This window comes from Pseudopodoces humilis, chromosome 2 (genome assembly GCF_049639895.1).
Source record: "Pseudopodoces humilis isolate 2021_Gansu_Grassland_sample_001 chromosome 2, ASM4963989v1, whole genome shotgun sequence".
In the NCBI taxonomy this organism is placed as follows: domain Eukaryota; kingdom Metazoa; phylum Chordata; class Aves; order Passeriformes; family Paridae; genus Pseudopodoces; species Pseudopodoces humilis.
The window spans coordinates 58,550,232-58,566,960 of NC_142201.1; the positions used below are offsets into that span (position 1 = coordinate 58,550,232).

Below are 16,729 nucleotides of genomic sequence, written 5' to 3' on the forward strand. Positions count from 1 at the left end.
AGTGGGGGCCAGATTTTCCTTTTGTGGGATGAGCCATGGTGGGACAAGGTCATCAGCTGGCTTCCACTATCAAGATCCCAGAAATTCTAAGATGTGGGGGACATGTCAGTAGTGTGTAACAACTGAACAACCTGCCAGATGAGCAAAATGGAGAAGAAAGGGGAAGAGAAATATAAATAGAGACACATACTTTGAAAAAAAAATATTGCTGCAGCAGAGCTGGTCAGTGTAGGCTCTGTTCTGGAGTGAAATGGGGCCCCATTGTGGCAGGGTCTCCCCAGATGAACCCCCCATCACTGCTGCCTGTCTGGGTAACTCGACCTGGACCACTGAGCAGGAGGGGCAGGGCAGGACAGGTCACAACTCAGACCCAGCCCTCATCACACTCCTTTTGCAGCTGGTGTTTGTGTCTCAGTTTCCAGCCTTACCAAGGATGCTGTGCTTTGTGTTTGACACCACAGCCCCAAAGGGATCCAGCACAGTTTCTTTTCCAGCATCGAAGCACGCACACACAGACACACGCATGTGCATGTATGTACAGGCAGGACAAGAATAAGGGGCGTGAAGCAAACACAGACATGGACAGATAGATGGATAAAGACACATAGCCAGCTGTAGCCCTTAAAAGCTTTCCATGTACAGTATTAGAATGAGCCAACAGATGCAGATGAACATGCCTTCCAGCCAAAATTTGTATACCTACTATACCTCAGATATTCAATAAAAAAAGCCCAGCTGAGCATGGTGAGCGACAGGAAACAGAAGAAATCCTAGGGATACATCTACTTCAGGTATAAAGCTGCAAGGTATCCTTATTAAATGAAAAGATGAAATTACCCCCTCACTGCCTCCACTTAGCCTGCAGCAGGCCTGGGCTCGCTGCTCCCTTTCCTAGGTTGTGCCCAGCCCGGACACGGGGCTCAGCCGGAGGCTGCTGGCTTGTGCCAGTCAGCGAGGTGTTTTGCGGAGCAGTCACCGGCCAGCAGCTTGTCAGCTCCAGCGCCTGTGAATTCCTGTGGCAAGTGTAAAAAATCACTTAACACGTTGTTCTATTTTAAAAGCTGGGTTTTTTTTTATGACGGCCGTCTGTCTGACGGGGCACCCCTCCTCTCCGCCACTGCGTGCGGGGGATGTGTGTCCCCTACACCCTCGAGCCCCGTGTCCAACACCCCCGAGCTCCTGCTGGGAAGCTGGAGACGAGACCCAGGGGTCGGTTGGAAGGGACAGCGATGGGACAGGAGGGCGCTCCCGGGGAGCTCCGCCGGCTGCCGAGCAGCTCAAGGGGCTCATTGTGGCCGGGACTGGGCGGTGCTGCCCGCCCCACGGGCCGGGGCCGGGGCTGGGAGCGGGGCGGGCCGGGGCGGTGCAGCCCCGCGGGGGCCGCGGCCGAGCCGGGGCAGGTCTCGCTTTCGCGGCAGCCATGGCTGAGGGCTCCGAGAAGGTGCCCATCGCCCGAGTGGGGCCCGACGATGTGGAGCTGTGCCTGCCCCCCGTGAGTGCTGCCGGCAGGCACCGGGCGGGACGCGCTGGGATCGGGACAACGCGTGTGGGCATGAGCTGGGATGGAACGGGACCGAGCGGGTCGGGACGGGACCGAGGGCGTCGGGTTGGTTTTGGACGGTGGGGAACAGGTGGGGTTGGGACAGGTCGCGATGTACCGGGACGGGACGGGACGGGTCGGGACGGGACGGGACGGGTCAGGTCGGATCGGGTCCGGTGGGGCCCGGGGCTCCCTGCCCGCTCCCACCCGCGCTCTCCGCAGGCGTACGCGGCGGCCGCGCCCCCCGGGCCGGGCCGGCTGCTGAAGGCCGGGGCCGCGGTGCTGATCGCCGGGGCCCTCCTGCTGCTGGCCGGGGCCATCGGCGCCTTCTACTTCTGGAAAGCCACGGAGCGGCAGGTGAGCGGCCGGGCCCACAGCACGTCCGCGCCCGGGGCCCGGTGGGCGGGGAGCTCTCGCACACAGGGAGAGGCGCGGGCTGGGAGCGCTTCTTGCGAGGTCTATAAAGAGGTCTTTAAGCAGACCTGTAGGGTTTTTTTCCATGCTTTCAAAAATCCCAAACATCTAAAAACCCGCATCCATAATCACTGTCTTTGGTGGCTGTGTGGATGAAGCTTCCTGGAAGCACATTTACACGAAACACATCTTTGAGAGCACAGACTCTACATTGATTTCTGCTCACAAATCCTCAGTGAACTCAAACCCCAACAAGTCCCCAGGGATTCACATCCTGGGCAAACTCCAGCTCTCAGGACAAAAAAAGCATTGAAATGTGTAAATTCTTTTCTCACAACATCTGCATTCTCGGTCCAGATTCTACCTGGACCCTCAAGTATGTAATGCTATAATTAACCCATTAACAGGCACCGCTAGTTCTGGTGCTTTGTATGACTGTGCATACGCTTAGGTTTGCAGCTGTGGAGCAGTTTTTAAAGTTTTATTATTTACAGTTTCTGGGGTACATGAGAAACGCTTTATGCAAAGAATGAAACTGAGAAGATGGTGATCAGTTAGAGACCCAAACTTCAGAGCATTAGAACATGCCTACAGATTAACTTTTCTTTCAGTTTACACAGAATTTGTGTTTAAAACATATTTGAAACATGATGGTACACACATATGAATGTAACTTTCTCCAAATTAGTACCTTTGAATTTACTTTGGAAGAAGTTTTGTGCTGCCTCCAGTCACACGCCAGCCCTCATCAAGGAAAGCCCTGTGTGAATTCCAGCAGCCAGAGCAAAGGTGGCCCTGTGAGATACACCCCTACACATAGGGATAATTCAGATCACTAGAAAGAAAAGTACAAGGTTTTACAGCAAAAAGACATGACACACTGGTGACCTCCAAGATGTGCCACAAGAACCATGTGCTTCTCTAGGCTTTTGAAAAGGGAGAGGGATGCATATAGGCAGGGGACAGTGCTTTCAGCTCTGAGCAGGTGGGTGCATTTCTGGAGTACAGGACAGTGCTTCCCTTTGTTAATGCTCCTGTCATCTAAATTCAGCCATACAAAAAATGTCACATTCACAGCTTTCATTAAGCTTCAAAGTTGATCTGTAGGTGAAAACACTGGGAAAGCTGAGAGTTATTTTTCCAAGCTGCCTTCAAACTCAGAAAGCTGTACGTGACTTGCAAATATTTAGGAAGCAAGTGCAAAAATTATATCCAGAACCATTCATTAAAAAAAACAAGGCAATTTTAAAATTTTTGGTTTTATTTTATATCTCTAAATTCTTCCCTAACTGACAGGGGTATCAAAGTCTCAACTCTAGCTCAGCCTCTGTCAGGGGGAGACCAGATACACTGGTCTAGTCTTATGGACCACCTTCAACAGGAGTCCTAGAAAGCAGAAATATAGGAGTGGCTGTGTATAACTGAAGAACCATAAATCTTTAGCACCTTAGACTTCCCTGAATGAAGGTGAGAGAAGAAGAAATTTGTCTCTAGCTGTCAGTGTAAGTTTTTCATTAAAATGCTGTAAAGGCTTTAAGACCCAAAATAAACTGCTTGTGCAGCACTTTTAGCAGAGCTGCACAAGAGAATCACAAAACCCCTCCACAGATTGTGGTCTTCCAGCAAATACAAACCACGCTGTAGCTCTCCTCATTGAAAATAGGATAAGGGCAAATACGCTGACAAGGAAAATACGAGACTATACAACTTCACATCCAATTTAAACAAAGTTCACATCCATTACAAGCTGGGAAGTATGTTCGTATTCGAGAGGAACCTGTTTTCCTGTGCCTCAGCAGAACATCCTAAGAGATAAATAGGGGTTGGCCTCCTTCAGGGTAGGACATTCACATCTGGTGTCCTTTGGGAATCATGTCAGCGTAACAAATAATTCCTAAAATGTCCTAGAAGAAGATTTTTAGGTTAGAGTGAACGTGGGTGTGGACTCACCCCATATCATAAAACTATAGGCACTCCATGGAAAGGGGATCTCAGGTCTTTAGTTGTACCTGATGTTCAGAACAGGGACAGCTGTGGGGTCAGAGATGGTTGCTCAGGACTTTATCCAGTCAGGCCTTGAAAACTTCCAGGGATGGAGACAGAACAACCACTCAGAGCTGACTGCCCCACTGCCAGCCTGCCCCAACACTGATGTAGCACAGTGTTGGTTGTTGGAGGGTTATCAAAGGCCTACAGAAGCAAAATTTAGAAGCTAAATAGGGATATGAGAGTCAGATTGACCCATTGCCTGGTGTAGGAGGAAGGCAATAAGTAATTACTGGCATGTGCTACCGCTCTTTTATTGATTGCAGGTGTACAATGTTCACTATACTATGAGCATTAATGGAAAAGTACAAGATGGATCAATGGAAATAGATGCTGGAAACAACTTAGAGACATTCAAAACAGGAAGTGGGAGTGAAGAGGCTGTTGAAGTCCATGATTTTCAGATCGTAAGTAGTGCTACTCTTGTCCTTCATGTAACACACTCCAGCGCTGGACTCTTAAGGACACCTTGCTCTGCCCTGACTTCTCTGCCCAAGTCGATCTCAGGTTCCAGCCTCCAACCATCCACACAAACATTTTTGCTCTCCTGGCTTGCTTTCACAGGGAGGCAGGCAGTTTCCTCCAAAACAAAAATCTCAGTGCTTTTTGGAGATCAGCCATGCCAGGTACCACTCCAGGAAGTGGTGTGGCTGCATCAGGTTTGGCTCCATGTAAATACTTTGCATTTTCAAACCACCGAGCAGAAGCGTGACATGTGACCTTGGGGTCTTACTAGAAAAACATTCAGTCAGGCTGTGACACAACCCTCTCATGATTTCATGTGGTTTGAACTGGCAAAAACACCTCCCCCAAACATCCCTGTTTGAGGAGCATAGGGTCAACACAGTAAGCCAAGGAGACACCAAGGAGAGAGCACTCTACAATGCTTGACTTGCAGAGCTTCTTTTGCCCTGAGGTCAAGGATGCGAGCTGCTCTCCACAGCTTGGCCTGGGTTCATCCCCATGGCAGAGGATGGAGGCATTCAGCACAGTTTATGCATCCGTGTACCAAATGCCAGGTGCTGGGCCACTTGGGCTGACAGCAAACACTCTTGGGCATCCCAGAAACTTGTGGCTGCCCAGCACAGAGCCTGGACTAAAGATGCCAAACCTCAGCAGAGCTCAGCAGCTCAGATTGGGTCTCTGAGCTGCCCTGAGCTACTAAGGCACATGTATATGATGCTGCAGAAACTCATTCACAGGGCACAGATGCTGCAGTTAAATGTTCTCAGGTGCAAAACACTCAACTTCAGAGTTAAGACCTCTGTAAGTCAAAGCAGCACCTAAAATAAAGATGCTGCTGCTAGGAAGCATCTCTGCTTCTAGAAAGGAGCAGCCACCTTTCCCTTGCTGGATGTAGAAAGGCAAGGAAATCCAGCCTCTTGACTTTTCAACAAGAACGAATATGTGCCAGAAGATGCTGAACCCCAACTTTCCCAACAGCTGTGGTTCTGCCTTTATGCAACTCTCATTAGCATCGCCATAGCAACATTATTAGCAGCTGAGTAAGAGCATCCACAGTGAGTTCTTCTCACTTGCATTTGCCATTTCACATCTGCACAAAAGCAGCAGTCCACTGGAAAGATGCTGAACTCATTTTGCCTCCACTCGTGTTGCTGGTGAGATACTGCTGGTCGCAGCCAGGTGACAAATCAGTTCCTAACACCAACCAGCTAAAGGGACCTCCCAGGGATGGTGCCTGCTTGTAATTACAGAGGGCCAGGGGCAACCTCAGCAAAGGGATGATGCCACATGGATTTTCAGCCAAGAATGCACACAAAGGAGGAAGCAACTGAAGAGATGTGCTTCCAACAGACTGGTATTTACATTAGCAGTATTGGATTGACTGGCACTGTTGGAATGACTGCATGATCAGAGAAGGCTTGAATTTGGCAATATTAGGGTATTCCTTGCACATTTGATACACCACAAAGCCTTATGTCCTAATGCACCCATCCTTGCACAGCCATCCCCCCTCTCACTGCTTTTTGTAGTCATTTTGTTTTGAAGGGGGTGTGTCTGGCTACACAGGACCTGCAGACACACAGGACACGGCTCAAGTGCCCCAGTAGCATCCATCTCATGTTGCACTAGATCACAATGTGCTGAGTTGGAAGGGATCCACAAGGATCATCGAGTCCAGCTCCTCGCACAGCACCATCCCCAACTGTCACACCCTGTGCCTGAGAACATTGACCAAACACTTCTTGGTCTCTGTCAGGCTGGTGCTGTGTCCACTTCCCTGGGGAGCCTGTTCCAGTGCCCAGCCACCCTCTGAGTGAAGAACATTTTCCTGATATCCAACCCAAACCTCCCAGCACAACTTCAGGCCGTTCCCTGGGGTCCTGTCACTGTCACCACAGAGCAGAGATCAGTGCCTGCTGCTCCTGTTCCCCTCATGAGGAAGTTGTAACTGCAATGAGGGCTCCCTTCAGTCTCCTCCAGGCTAAACTGACCAAGTGTCCTCAGCTGCTCCTCACACGGCTTCCCCTCAAGGCCCTTCACCATCCTTGTTGCCCCCTTTGGAGACTCCCTAACATTTTAATGTCTTTCTTACACTGTGGCATCCAAAACTGCACACAAAGGCATCCATGATTCCCTTTCAAGGCAGATGAGAGGGGACATGCTGACACCCACACCCGTTTCTCCTGGCAGCTAGAGGCCAGGCAGAAAACCAGCACAATTTAAAAGGGCAATAGGTAATTATATTTTGGTGGTTGACTGGAGCTTGTGCAACCACATGAAAAACACAGAAGTTTTGCCATTTATAACCAGGTATCTAAATCTATAATGTAGAAGAGAGCTCTTTCATGGATACCCAAAAACCTACAGTAGAAAGGTAGAAACTACAGACGTAGCAAAATGTTGATACCCGAGGTCCTGGCACAGGGCTGGAAAGTACGTCCCAGGACTTACAGGATACTTGCCCCTTCTCTTGCTTAAAACTATACATCTATGGTTTATGCAATTGCATTTCACCCTAGTAGGCCAGACAAAGTCCCACACACAGATTTCTGCACCAAATTGCTCATCACAAACTTCCCTTTGCTGTCAGTCACTTATTTGTACAAACTGAACCAAGCTGCCCCCACATTCTTGTAAAATTGTGTCACAAGGGTGCCACACCACCAACTAACACAATTTTAAGACTGCCTATGTTAGGTGCTAAATTACAGTTCAAATCATGTCAACTAATTCCTTAACAGAGCTACTCCAAGTAGCCTACAGCCTGCATGGAAGCACTTACATAAAACACCCCACCCCCCCCTCAGAAATCAAGGAAAAACTTCTAGACCAATTCGACCAAAATTGTTAAGCTGAAGTGATGAACGAAGAGCATTTTATTGCTTCTGGTTTTAAATAAGATTAACCTTCAGACTGAAAATTCAGTGGCAATTTTAGCAGAGCTGAGGCACTGTCTTGGAGGTGGTGAGGAGCTGGAGGGCTGTGCACAACCCCCTGCCTTCTGCTTTTACAGGGCATAACTGGGATCCGTTTTGCTGAAGGAGAGAAGTGTTACATCAAAGCTCAGCCAAAAGCTCACATCCCTGAAGTTGATGCTATGGCTAAAGTGAGCCTCTCATCTGAGCTGGTAAGGGGGGGTAGTTTGTTGGGTTTTTTTAATTAATCTTTGTATAGAGAGAGCCTAAAGAACTAAAGTACTTAAATACAAATAAAAATGGCATTTGAAAGCCACTCTGGTTCCTGGTAGGGTTGTTGAACATAGGGTAGGATAGCTGAGGATTCATTGACTGGTTGCAAGGAGTCTCTGAAAGGTAAGAAAAACAAGATTGGTCAGACATTGTCACTGTGTCCAGGGACATTGTGAAAAGCTGCAGATTAGTGAGTGGGTGAGGAAGCCACAGGAGACCTCCATGACAAGAGCACCTGCCCGAGACCAGGGCTGAAAGGGAAGCCGTAGAAGAAGCAGCTGCTCTAGTCAATGCAAAGAAGGACTCTGGTAGATCCCAGGAGATTTCTATCAATGGTCTTGAGCAGAAGCACAAACTCCATCACTAGTCAGTAAAAGGGAATTGTGGAAAACATGGCCAAAATTAAAATAACTCAGAAGAAATAATTTATTTTTAAAAATATGACTTTTCCTTCTTAGCATAAAACTTAATTTTACATGTTAACTAAATTTCGTATTTGCATCACAACCAGCATAGAAGCTGCAGATACCACCAAACCTCCTCACATTTGCCCAAAAAGCAGATTGCTTTATGTGCTCAAGCCTGAGTTTCCCAGAGCTCAGACCCCCAAACTCATTGATCACACAGGAGTGGCTCCAGTGACTTGAGTCCAGCTGTGCCTGGATGCTGCTGGGGGTTCAGTCACTGCCAGGACAACACAGGAGATCCACAGCCCCTTTCCCTGGGTTTGCTCTGCTCCTGGGAGAATAAAAGCAGATACAATTAGCTGGGAGAGAGGCGCTGTTAAGGCTTCACCTCCCTACAGTGGTGCTGTGACTACTGAACATCTGCTTTAAAATGAAGGGGAAGAAGATCTCTCCTAATAGAATCAGAAGGGCTGACAAATATTACAAAGCCTCCTGAAGCTGGTAGGATTTTCCACATGATGGGAAAGAGAACTTGCACAAATTCCAGAGAGAGAGCTCCATCTTTCCTGCCTTGCCTTATTTTATAGGCTGCTGGCCTTGACTTAATTGGCACTATTGCTTGAAGTCAAAGTTTGAATTTTCCATCTTTTTGTAAAAACAAAGTCACAGACCTGAAGACATTATCCTAAATAATCAAAAGGTTATTTATAATTCTACTTGGTGACAGTAAAACTATTTCCTTATCCTGTTTTTTGTTCATCTTTTCCAAAGATGCATCACCTGTGACTGTTGCAATGAATCGCACGCACCAAGCAGCTGCCTTAGTGTTACCACTAAGATGTTTACTTTTCCCTGTCACTTGATTTTCCAGGCCAGATGTACTACAGGAATGGCAAAGTAGCATTTATTTTTCTAGGCCAAGTCATGTCTCTGATATGGAAGTATTTAGGAGAAAGTATTCATGTGCCATTTTCCTACAATGGGTATCATAACAACACTACCTACAAAAATTGTTGAGTAAAATGAGTTTTATAGATACCCAAGTTCTGGCTGCTCACAGGTCAGGATCATTTCAAACAGAAACAAAGGATATTTTTATTTCTGAAAATTAGAGTTAGATATTTATGATGTTGATAAAAGCTTAAGTGGGAGAATATAAATAAAGAGCAGTAGACAGATTGGATAGCAAACTTAAATGACTTGAGACCTACAAAATAAATCAATAAACACACCAAAGAAACAACAACTCAAGGGAATAAATTGATCTAGTCAGTTATATAACAAGACTTGATGACTTTTATGAAAGCAATTTAGAATTTTAACTTTGAAATCATGCTGGTTTTCATGATTCAAAAGTTAGTTTTCTTTTAATATTTCACCGTTGCTATAAAATACTTACACATTTTATGTAAAATAATACTTTGAACTAACAACTTTAAAGAATCAATCACTGGCATTTTCCTACACTACTTTGAAGATACGAACCAAAAACCTGCAGGGTACACTTCAAAAAGGCAGGCTCCTTTAACTCGCACTTCAAGCTTTTGGTCAATTGAATTGCTTTTACCAAACAAGACCTTTAATCAGACGGATCACATGGACATAAAACTGGAAGCTGGAGCAGTTCTCAAGCTATAATCCTCTCTAAAACTTTTGAACAAGATTCCACCCCTCACCCCCCCCTACACACATTGTAAATACGGTTATATATTGGGAGTATGTTAAATGAGAACAGGGCATAAGAAAAGATGAGGGGCTTGGGTTTTGCTGGTATTTCACTGTTGCTTTGCTGAAGGTGGTAGGTCTTTGGTTTCTACTACCTGAAATTCTGGTGCTTTGGGCTGAAAGATCTGACACCCAGCCCTCATGCATGGGGCAGAAGCCTTCCAGGAGTGAGATGGGTGAAATCATAGCCCCAGCAAAGCTGACAGTGGCTTTGCCCTTCATTTCAGTGGTGGCAGCCTTTCCCCAGGCTTTGGCTCAGCACAATCCATTCACATTCATGACATGGAAGGATGCTCAGTATTAGTTGCAGCGGATAATTATACAGTTTGGTGCTCAAGAACTAACAGCAAGCAGGCACATGACTGCTCACTGAGCAGCAAAGGATTTATGCTCTTCTATTTGCAGGAAGATGAAATCATGCCTGTGAGATTTGACAAAAACTCCCTTATCTGGGTGGCTGCAGATGAGCCTATCAAGCATAACAGCTTCCTAAGCCCCAAAATTTTAGAGCTTTGCAGGGATCTTCCAATTTTCTGGCTGCGACCAACATATCCTAAAGGTAACATTTCTTTTATTTGAAAAGTATGTTATCCCTCCCTTCATCTTAACGCCTTCCCTCCATCAGGTTTGCTACTGAAACTAGCACATCTGGGAAACCAGACTCCTTTCCTCCTGTGCCCACGCCTTCCTGGGCTTTTGCCAAGATGGTGGGTTTGGAGTTTATCCCCTAGATGGATTCCATCCTTCTATTTACTCAATTTGCATAGACTGAGTGGGTGACTTGCTAGAAGATGAAACATTTCCAGAGAGGTCAGCCTCCTTTTAGGGAGGGACAAGACAACAGCTTAAACTAGCCCCCCAGTGTGTAGGCAGCTGACACCAGGTAGAAGAACCCTGGCCAGGAACTGGGGACCATAGCCTGTCCTGTTTTCTACCCTGCTTCCCCAGAAGAACTCAGCAAGTGGAAGGAAGATGCTTTAAGCCAGCCAGCTGGTTTATGGGCGCTGGGGCAATCCCAGCTCTGAACTTGGAGCCCATAGGCAAGCTTAGCAAAAGTGTTCAGGAGTCACCAGGAAGATGGCAACTCCACCAGGTAACTTCCAAGGAGGAGAGAAGACTCAAAAATATTTATTCCTCCTTGGTCCAGTTAATATCAGAGCACTTGGGTGGGACAACATGTGTGAAAAAAAAAAATTACCACATTTTAGAGCACCTGTGGATCCAAGTTACCAATATTTTCCTTCATGATCTTCCATGTCCCACTGGGCAACAAAATAGCAATATCAAAGCTATCCAGAACCAGATGCTCTTGAGAGCAGGGCACCACCCCACCATAAAAGCATTTTTAAAAAGAGATGTGTACAGCTGATCTTGCTAGTGCTGGAAACTGTTGCTGGGTTAGTATCACTGTCAAAAAAACCCCAACAAATCTCACACTCATTTTGCTTCAAGGAGAGGAGGGAGGGGGGAAAAGCAATCACACTGCTTTGGACTGGCATTGGCTGCAGACACAATGTAGGAAGCTCCCATGGCAATGCACATCAAGTTTGCCAAAGCAGTTTTGGCTTTCTCTCTGCCCTCCATCCTCTCATTTTTTAAACAGTTACAGAAATCACTGAAATATTAGGTAAGTACAAGGACACACTCAAGATTGTCCTCTGGTGATTATTTCTTCAGATAACCAAAGGAGAGAAATGAAGAGAAACAAGCGCCAATCAGAACCAAACTTTGACGAGGAAGACTTGGAAGCTGCTTCTGAAGAAGTAAACCCCAGGTCACGGACCGTGCAGCTGACTCAAGAGCTTGGCCACCAGGCTAATGAAACCAGGCCAATGGCACAAGAAACTGATCAAACATTTAATCCAGACAACCCATACAACGTAAGTATTTGCACTGTAATCTTCTTTCAGAGCCTGGGACTGTGCTGGACAGGTAACACTTGTAATGTGGGGCTTGTCTTTTATTTTTTTTCCTTAATCTGCATAGTCTTTGCTTGTTCAGCTTTTCTAGGAAATAATAGACTAGTAAAACACTTAAGAAGCTAAAAAATGTCTTCCCTCTGTCCTCTTCTTCCAGTTCGCATTTGATTTCAAGCACAAGTGCTTGAGGTCACAAGGTTAAGGCAAGTTGATGCCAAGTTGCTTTCTGAGGTTTCCAGATCCATATGGAAACAGCACTGGAGATCTGACAAGGGTAGCATCTTCTAGAAACAAACCAAAGCTGGTCTTGATCAGACAGCTGAGACCCATCAATAACTATGTGAAGAGGGTCCAGTAGCTAGAAACATGCTTTGCTCTCAAACAGAAATTAGCACCAGACACGACTGCTGCAAGGGAACACAGCAGAAGTGTCTGGCTGAAAAGAGATAAAGGCCCAGCCAAATAATTTTCTTTCTCACGCTCTTCTCTGTGAAGGTAAGCAACCCTAGACTAGCAAGAACCTGACAAAGAATCTGTTTTGAGACAGCAGCAGTGGGTGGAGGATGACTGTCATAAAACTTGTTCTCACCCTTCAAGAAGCAGCAGCCCCCCGAAAGAGCAGAGGAGCCACCCTGCTGTTTCCCAACACCTCTGCCGTGCTGCAGGAACACTGGCTGTGCAGGAGGCACCTTCCAGTCTGCTGCACCAGCGCCAGACAATTTACACCCACCATTTGGTGCAGGAGGAGTAAGTCATTTTAATACAACACTGTCACAAGATAAATGCCTCCTGCTTTGGAAGTAAGTCCCAGCTTTGACTTGACATTTATGCAACAGCAGGAGATCATTATACTGTGACAGCATTCTGCCAAGTTGACATCCCTTAATTAAACTTAAATTAATCACTCCAAATAAAGTGGATCTAAATCGACTCTCTCACGAGGTCAGTAAAACAGCAGTGGCACTGGAATGTAGCTTCTCCTCACAGCTACTAACGTGACCATCTCCATGGTGTCTGAGCTGCTCTGCCTCTGGAGGCAGAACAACTGCCACAGGTCTGCTCTTCCAGCCAGAGGGCAGCTGGGCCAAATGGAGAACTGCCAGACAGATGCAGCCATCAGACTTCCCTCAGCCTGCAGGGTGGGATTCGCCTCTGCCAGCAGCTACTGCACCGATGCCTATTGCCAGGCTTTCTTAGAGACTGAGCCATTGGACTGACAAGGACCATTAATTACGCTCTAGGCCTTTCCTGAAGGTTGTAATGAATCCTCCCTAGAGCTTTTCCTCTTTACTCACTGTAAGTGGAGCCTGGACGATAAGCTGAGGTGATGTTCATGGTGTAGGTATCTGAATTCAAGGATGATGAATCCCAACAAAGAAAACATCTTCCCTGCTTCCAGGACTGGAAAGAGTTGCTGGGATCCCTAAAACGACCCAGCTGTCACTAGTGTCCTGTACAAGCCCAGACAAGGGGTGGCACCTTTCTGTGTCACTTTCTTTGTTGTGCTGCTACTCAAAAAGGAATGAAAAATGCTCAGGTGAAAAGCTAACGGGTACTTCAGCATTTGTGCATTACTGCTGCTTTTCTTGAAATAGCACCAATGGGCAAAGAACAACCCAAGTTTCCAAAAGCAGAATATCCAGTTACCTTTTTTTTTCACAGAAATGAGGAAAGGATTTTTGAAGGGTAAAGGAATTTAGGCATTTTGTGCATGCTTTGCTCCATTTAACTCCTTACTGTCAGCTACAGAACAGGCAGAATTCTCGCTGTCCACACCTTAGTGTGGCGGGGTGGGAAGGAAGGAACCAGACAGAGACAAGAGCCAAATTCTCAGAAAACTGCAGGGGACCAGAGGAATAATTTCCTAAAAATGCTGTAAAAAACATTAAAATACAGAAACTGAAACTCATAATAAAAATCACACCATAGATTTCAGGAATCCTCATTTACATGAAAGATTCAGGTATCTATCTTGAAATGTTTTCCATCACTAATATTTAAAGTTTGGGAGAAGCTTACTGTTTCTGGAGCTTTTGCAAGGACTGTAGAATAAAAATAATGAAATTAGAGCTGCCTGTTTTTCTTTCCATTTTATAAGGTGATGGCACCAATTCTATGCTTCTGCCAAACAGAACAAGACAAAATTAAGAATAATCAAGCAAGATGCATGGGTCACTAAGTGGGAGTTTTGTCAACTTCCACAGCCCCAAGACTACAGGTTTTACCCTTGGTGGGGTTAGCAGGAGAACGGATGTATTCTGCTCTTCCGTAAGAATGAGAGCACCAGGATGACATTTAGTATTTTACATTCCAGCAGCTGGAAGGTGAAGGGATGGCTTTTGACCCCATGCTGGATCACCTGGGCGTGTGCTGCATTGAGTGCCGGCGAAGTTACACCCAGTGCCAGCGGATCTGCGAGCCCCTCATGGGCTACCACCCGTGGCCTTACAACTACCAGGGCTGCCGCACCGCCTGCCGCATCATCATGCCCTGCAGCTGGTGGGTTGCGCGTATCATGGGCGTCGTGTGAGAAAATCCCTTGACCAAAAAAAGGCAAACGAAAACCAAAACTGGAACCTTGACAAAATAAGCAGGAATACAATGAACTGGTAAAAGACTAAAACCAAAGCAGCGGTACCAATCCTGCCTTAAAAAATCAGAGCTTGTTTTTCTGCACCAAAAGCAAGGTCAGATATTCCAACTGCAAATAAAAATCTCAATCTAATATTCCATTAGCTTTAGCAGAGGCAAGGGAATACTAGCACTTGCTGAATTAAAAAACTGAGACATCCGAAAAAAAGACAATATTAAACTTTGCTCAGAATTGGTTTAGCAGTCCAGAAGCTTGCCCATACATCTAAATTCAGCCTTTCAAAACAAACTCCTCTCTTTCCAAGCTATATGTGAAAATTTACATCCAATTAAGCAACTAGTTCAACTTGTACACTCGGGAGTGCCTTTAATCCACGTAGCTTACTTAAATAAAACACAAGTTAAGTTGCTCCCCGTTGCTATTCAGAGTTGCCAGGTCATTATGAATGGTTATAAACCAATTACAGCATACCTTTCCCACAAAGCTGCTCCAGGGGACACGGGAAAGCACACATTGTGCTAAATCGGAAACAAACAGCAGGAAAAGGGGCTGTAGAAGGGAATGTGCGTGGCCGCAGAATCAAAACCCTTTGCACATCCCAACATCAAAGAAGCCCCAGCATCAAGAATCCTGTATCCATGATACCACTGTAGTGTCTAACAAGTATCTGCTATCCAGCTACTACAGCAAAAGTATTTACATGCAGTTGCAGACCAAGGAGTCTCAAGACCCTTCAGAATCTACAACAGCCACTGTTATTTATAAATCCTTGAACTAGACACTTCTGACACAAGATTACAACCCTGCTTTATTTCTCATGGATAACAGCCATTCACACCAGTTCCTTTAGCTTTGCTGAAACTCACATCCCTTCTCCACAAGAGAAACTGTTTACCAAAGGGAGGGGAAAAAAAAGAAAGCTTTTTTTTTTTTCCCCTCTCTCCTTTTTCACCTCACCCTTTTTGCTGAGGCAAATTCTGCAATTATTTGGATTGATTCCATTACACATTAAATCTCTAAGGAAGGTATTAAGCTGAAACACTCAGAGGTGGAACAACTTAATATTTCTAGCCCTGAAAAACAAAAATAGCAGTATTACACTGCCTTTATCCATACTATGCATCTTGAACCCTACCACTGAGTTTATGGAGCCATCTACATCATCTTTATTAGCAAAATGGTTCAATTTTTCTTAAAGTTTGCTTTCTGGAGCACTCATTTTTGTGACTAAACAGCTCTTGAGATGTTGCAAGCCCAGTAATGTTATTAACACTGTGTGACACGCAGAAAAGAGGAATTAATTTGACATAATCGTGGCTTAAAGAAAATAAAGACAACTTCATGTGGAATGCTAAACTGCATATCTAAAAAGCAAAGTATTAAATGAGAATAAGATGAGAATAGAATTCAGTATTTTGTTCTATTGTAGCTTTTTAGTATAAACTTCACCTTCTCTTAATCTGACGGACAGACTTGCTTTGAAATATTTAAATTATAAACTTCTTAAAGTGGGATTTCAAGGCCTGTTACATTTGAGTTTCTGCTTTTTAAACTGAAAGTGACCTTGATCATTATGTTGTTTTACAAGTACGTCTATCATATGCTTAGAAAAGTCAGTTTTCCTTTTTTTTTTTTTTACTGCAGATTAAACAAACACATTAAAAAAACCCAGTTGCTTTCTGTGCTTTTTTCAGTTTAGAAGGTGTTAACAATTCTTCCACATACTCGTTCAAGAACTGTCTGAAGAGGAAAAGAAGGGCATCAGCAAGTGAAACACTGGAGGCAAAGAGAGAGAAATGTGACTGACTATATGTCTGAACTAGACTGTTGCTCTCCCTTGCATCTTGAGCCAACCTGTCATCTGCTTCTTTCTGTGTCCCCCCAATAAAACAAACAGCCACCTTCTGAAGACAAAAAAACCAACTTTGTTGTAGGTGATTTCCATGTCTAAAATGAATTGTTCCTGAACAAAAGCTTGTAATCACTTGCTTCCTAAAGGCAGTCACAAAGCATGTAAGAAGTAAAAAAAGCATCCTTCTCATGGATATAGAGCTGTCACACAGGCACGTACGTCTCAAGAACACATCTGTACACACCGTGACACAAAAGCCCCAGTGACCATAACGTTTACCTATTTCCAAAAGACAGGTAACAAAATGCCTTCTCCAACTCAAGCTTCAAGCAAGCAAATTCCTGTTTACCTTCATCTCTGACTCAAAGAGAGAAAAGTAAAGATCTCGTGCTGCAGCAAGGTTGGAAAAAAATCCTACTTCAGCATAACATCTGATTTTGAAGGAAAAGTTCTGAGGCAACACAGGGATGGCAGTAAAACCAAAAAGCCAACGGTGTGAAAAGATGTTGTGATATTCCCTGTAGCTGTGACTCAGACTCCAGCTCTAACAACCCACAGTGATCCTTTCACTACTGTACAG

General features: G+C 45.3%; 1 protein-coding gene across 1 annotated transcript; it reads left to right on the plus strand.

Annotated features, from left to right (window-relative positions):
- The first annotated feature begins 1,075 nt into the window (after nt 1-1,075).
- Nucleotides 1,076-15,904, plus strand: CNMD (chondromodulin). The gene is made up of 6 exons (XM_088051288.1): nt 1,076-1,897; nt 4,267-4,407; nt 7,479-7,592; nt 10,191-10,344; nt 11,463-11,665; nt 14,019-15,904. Exons 1-6 carry the CDS (start codon nt 1,076-1,078, stop codon nt 14,232-14,234), a joined length of 1,650 nt encoding a protein of 549 aa, XP_087907414.1. The 3' UTR covers nt 14,235-15,904.
- Nucleotides 15,905-16,729: the final 825 nt, after the last annotated feature.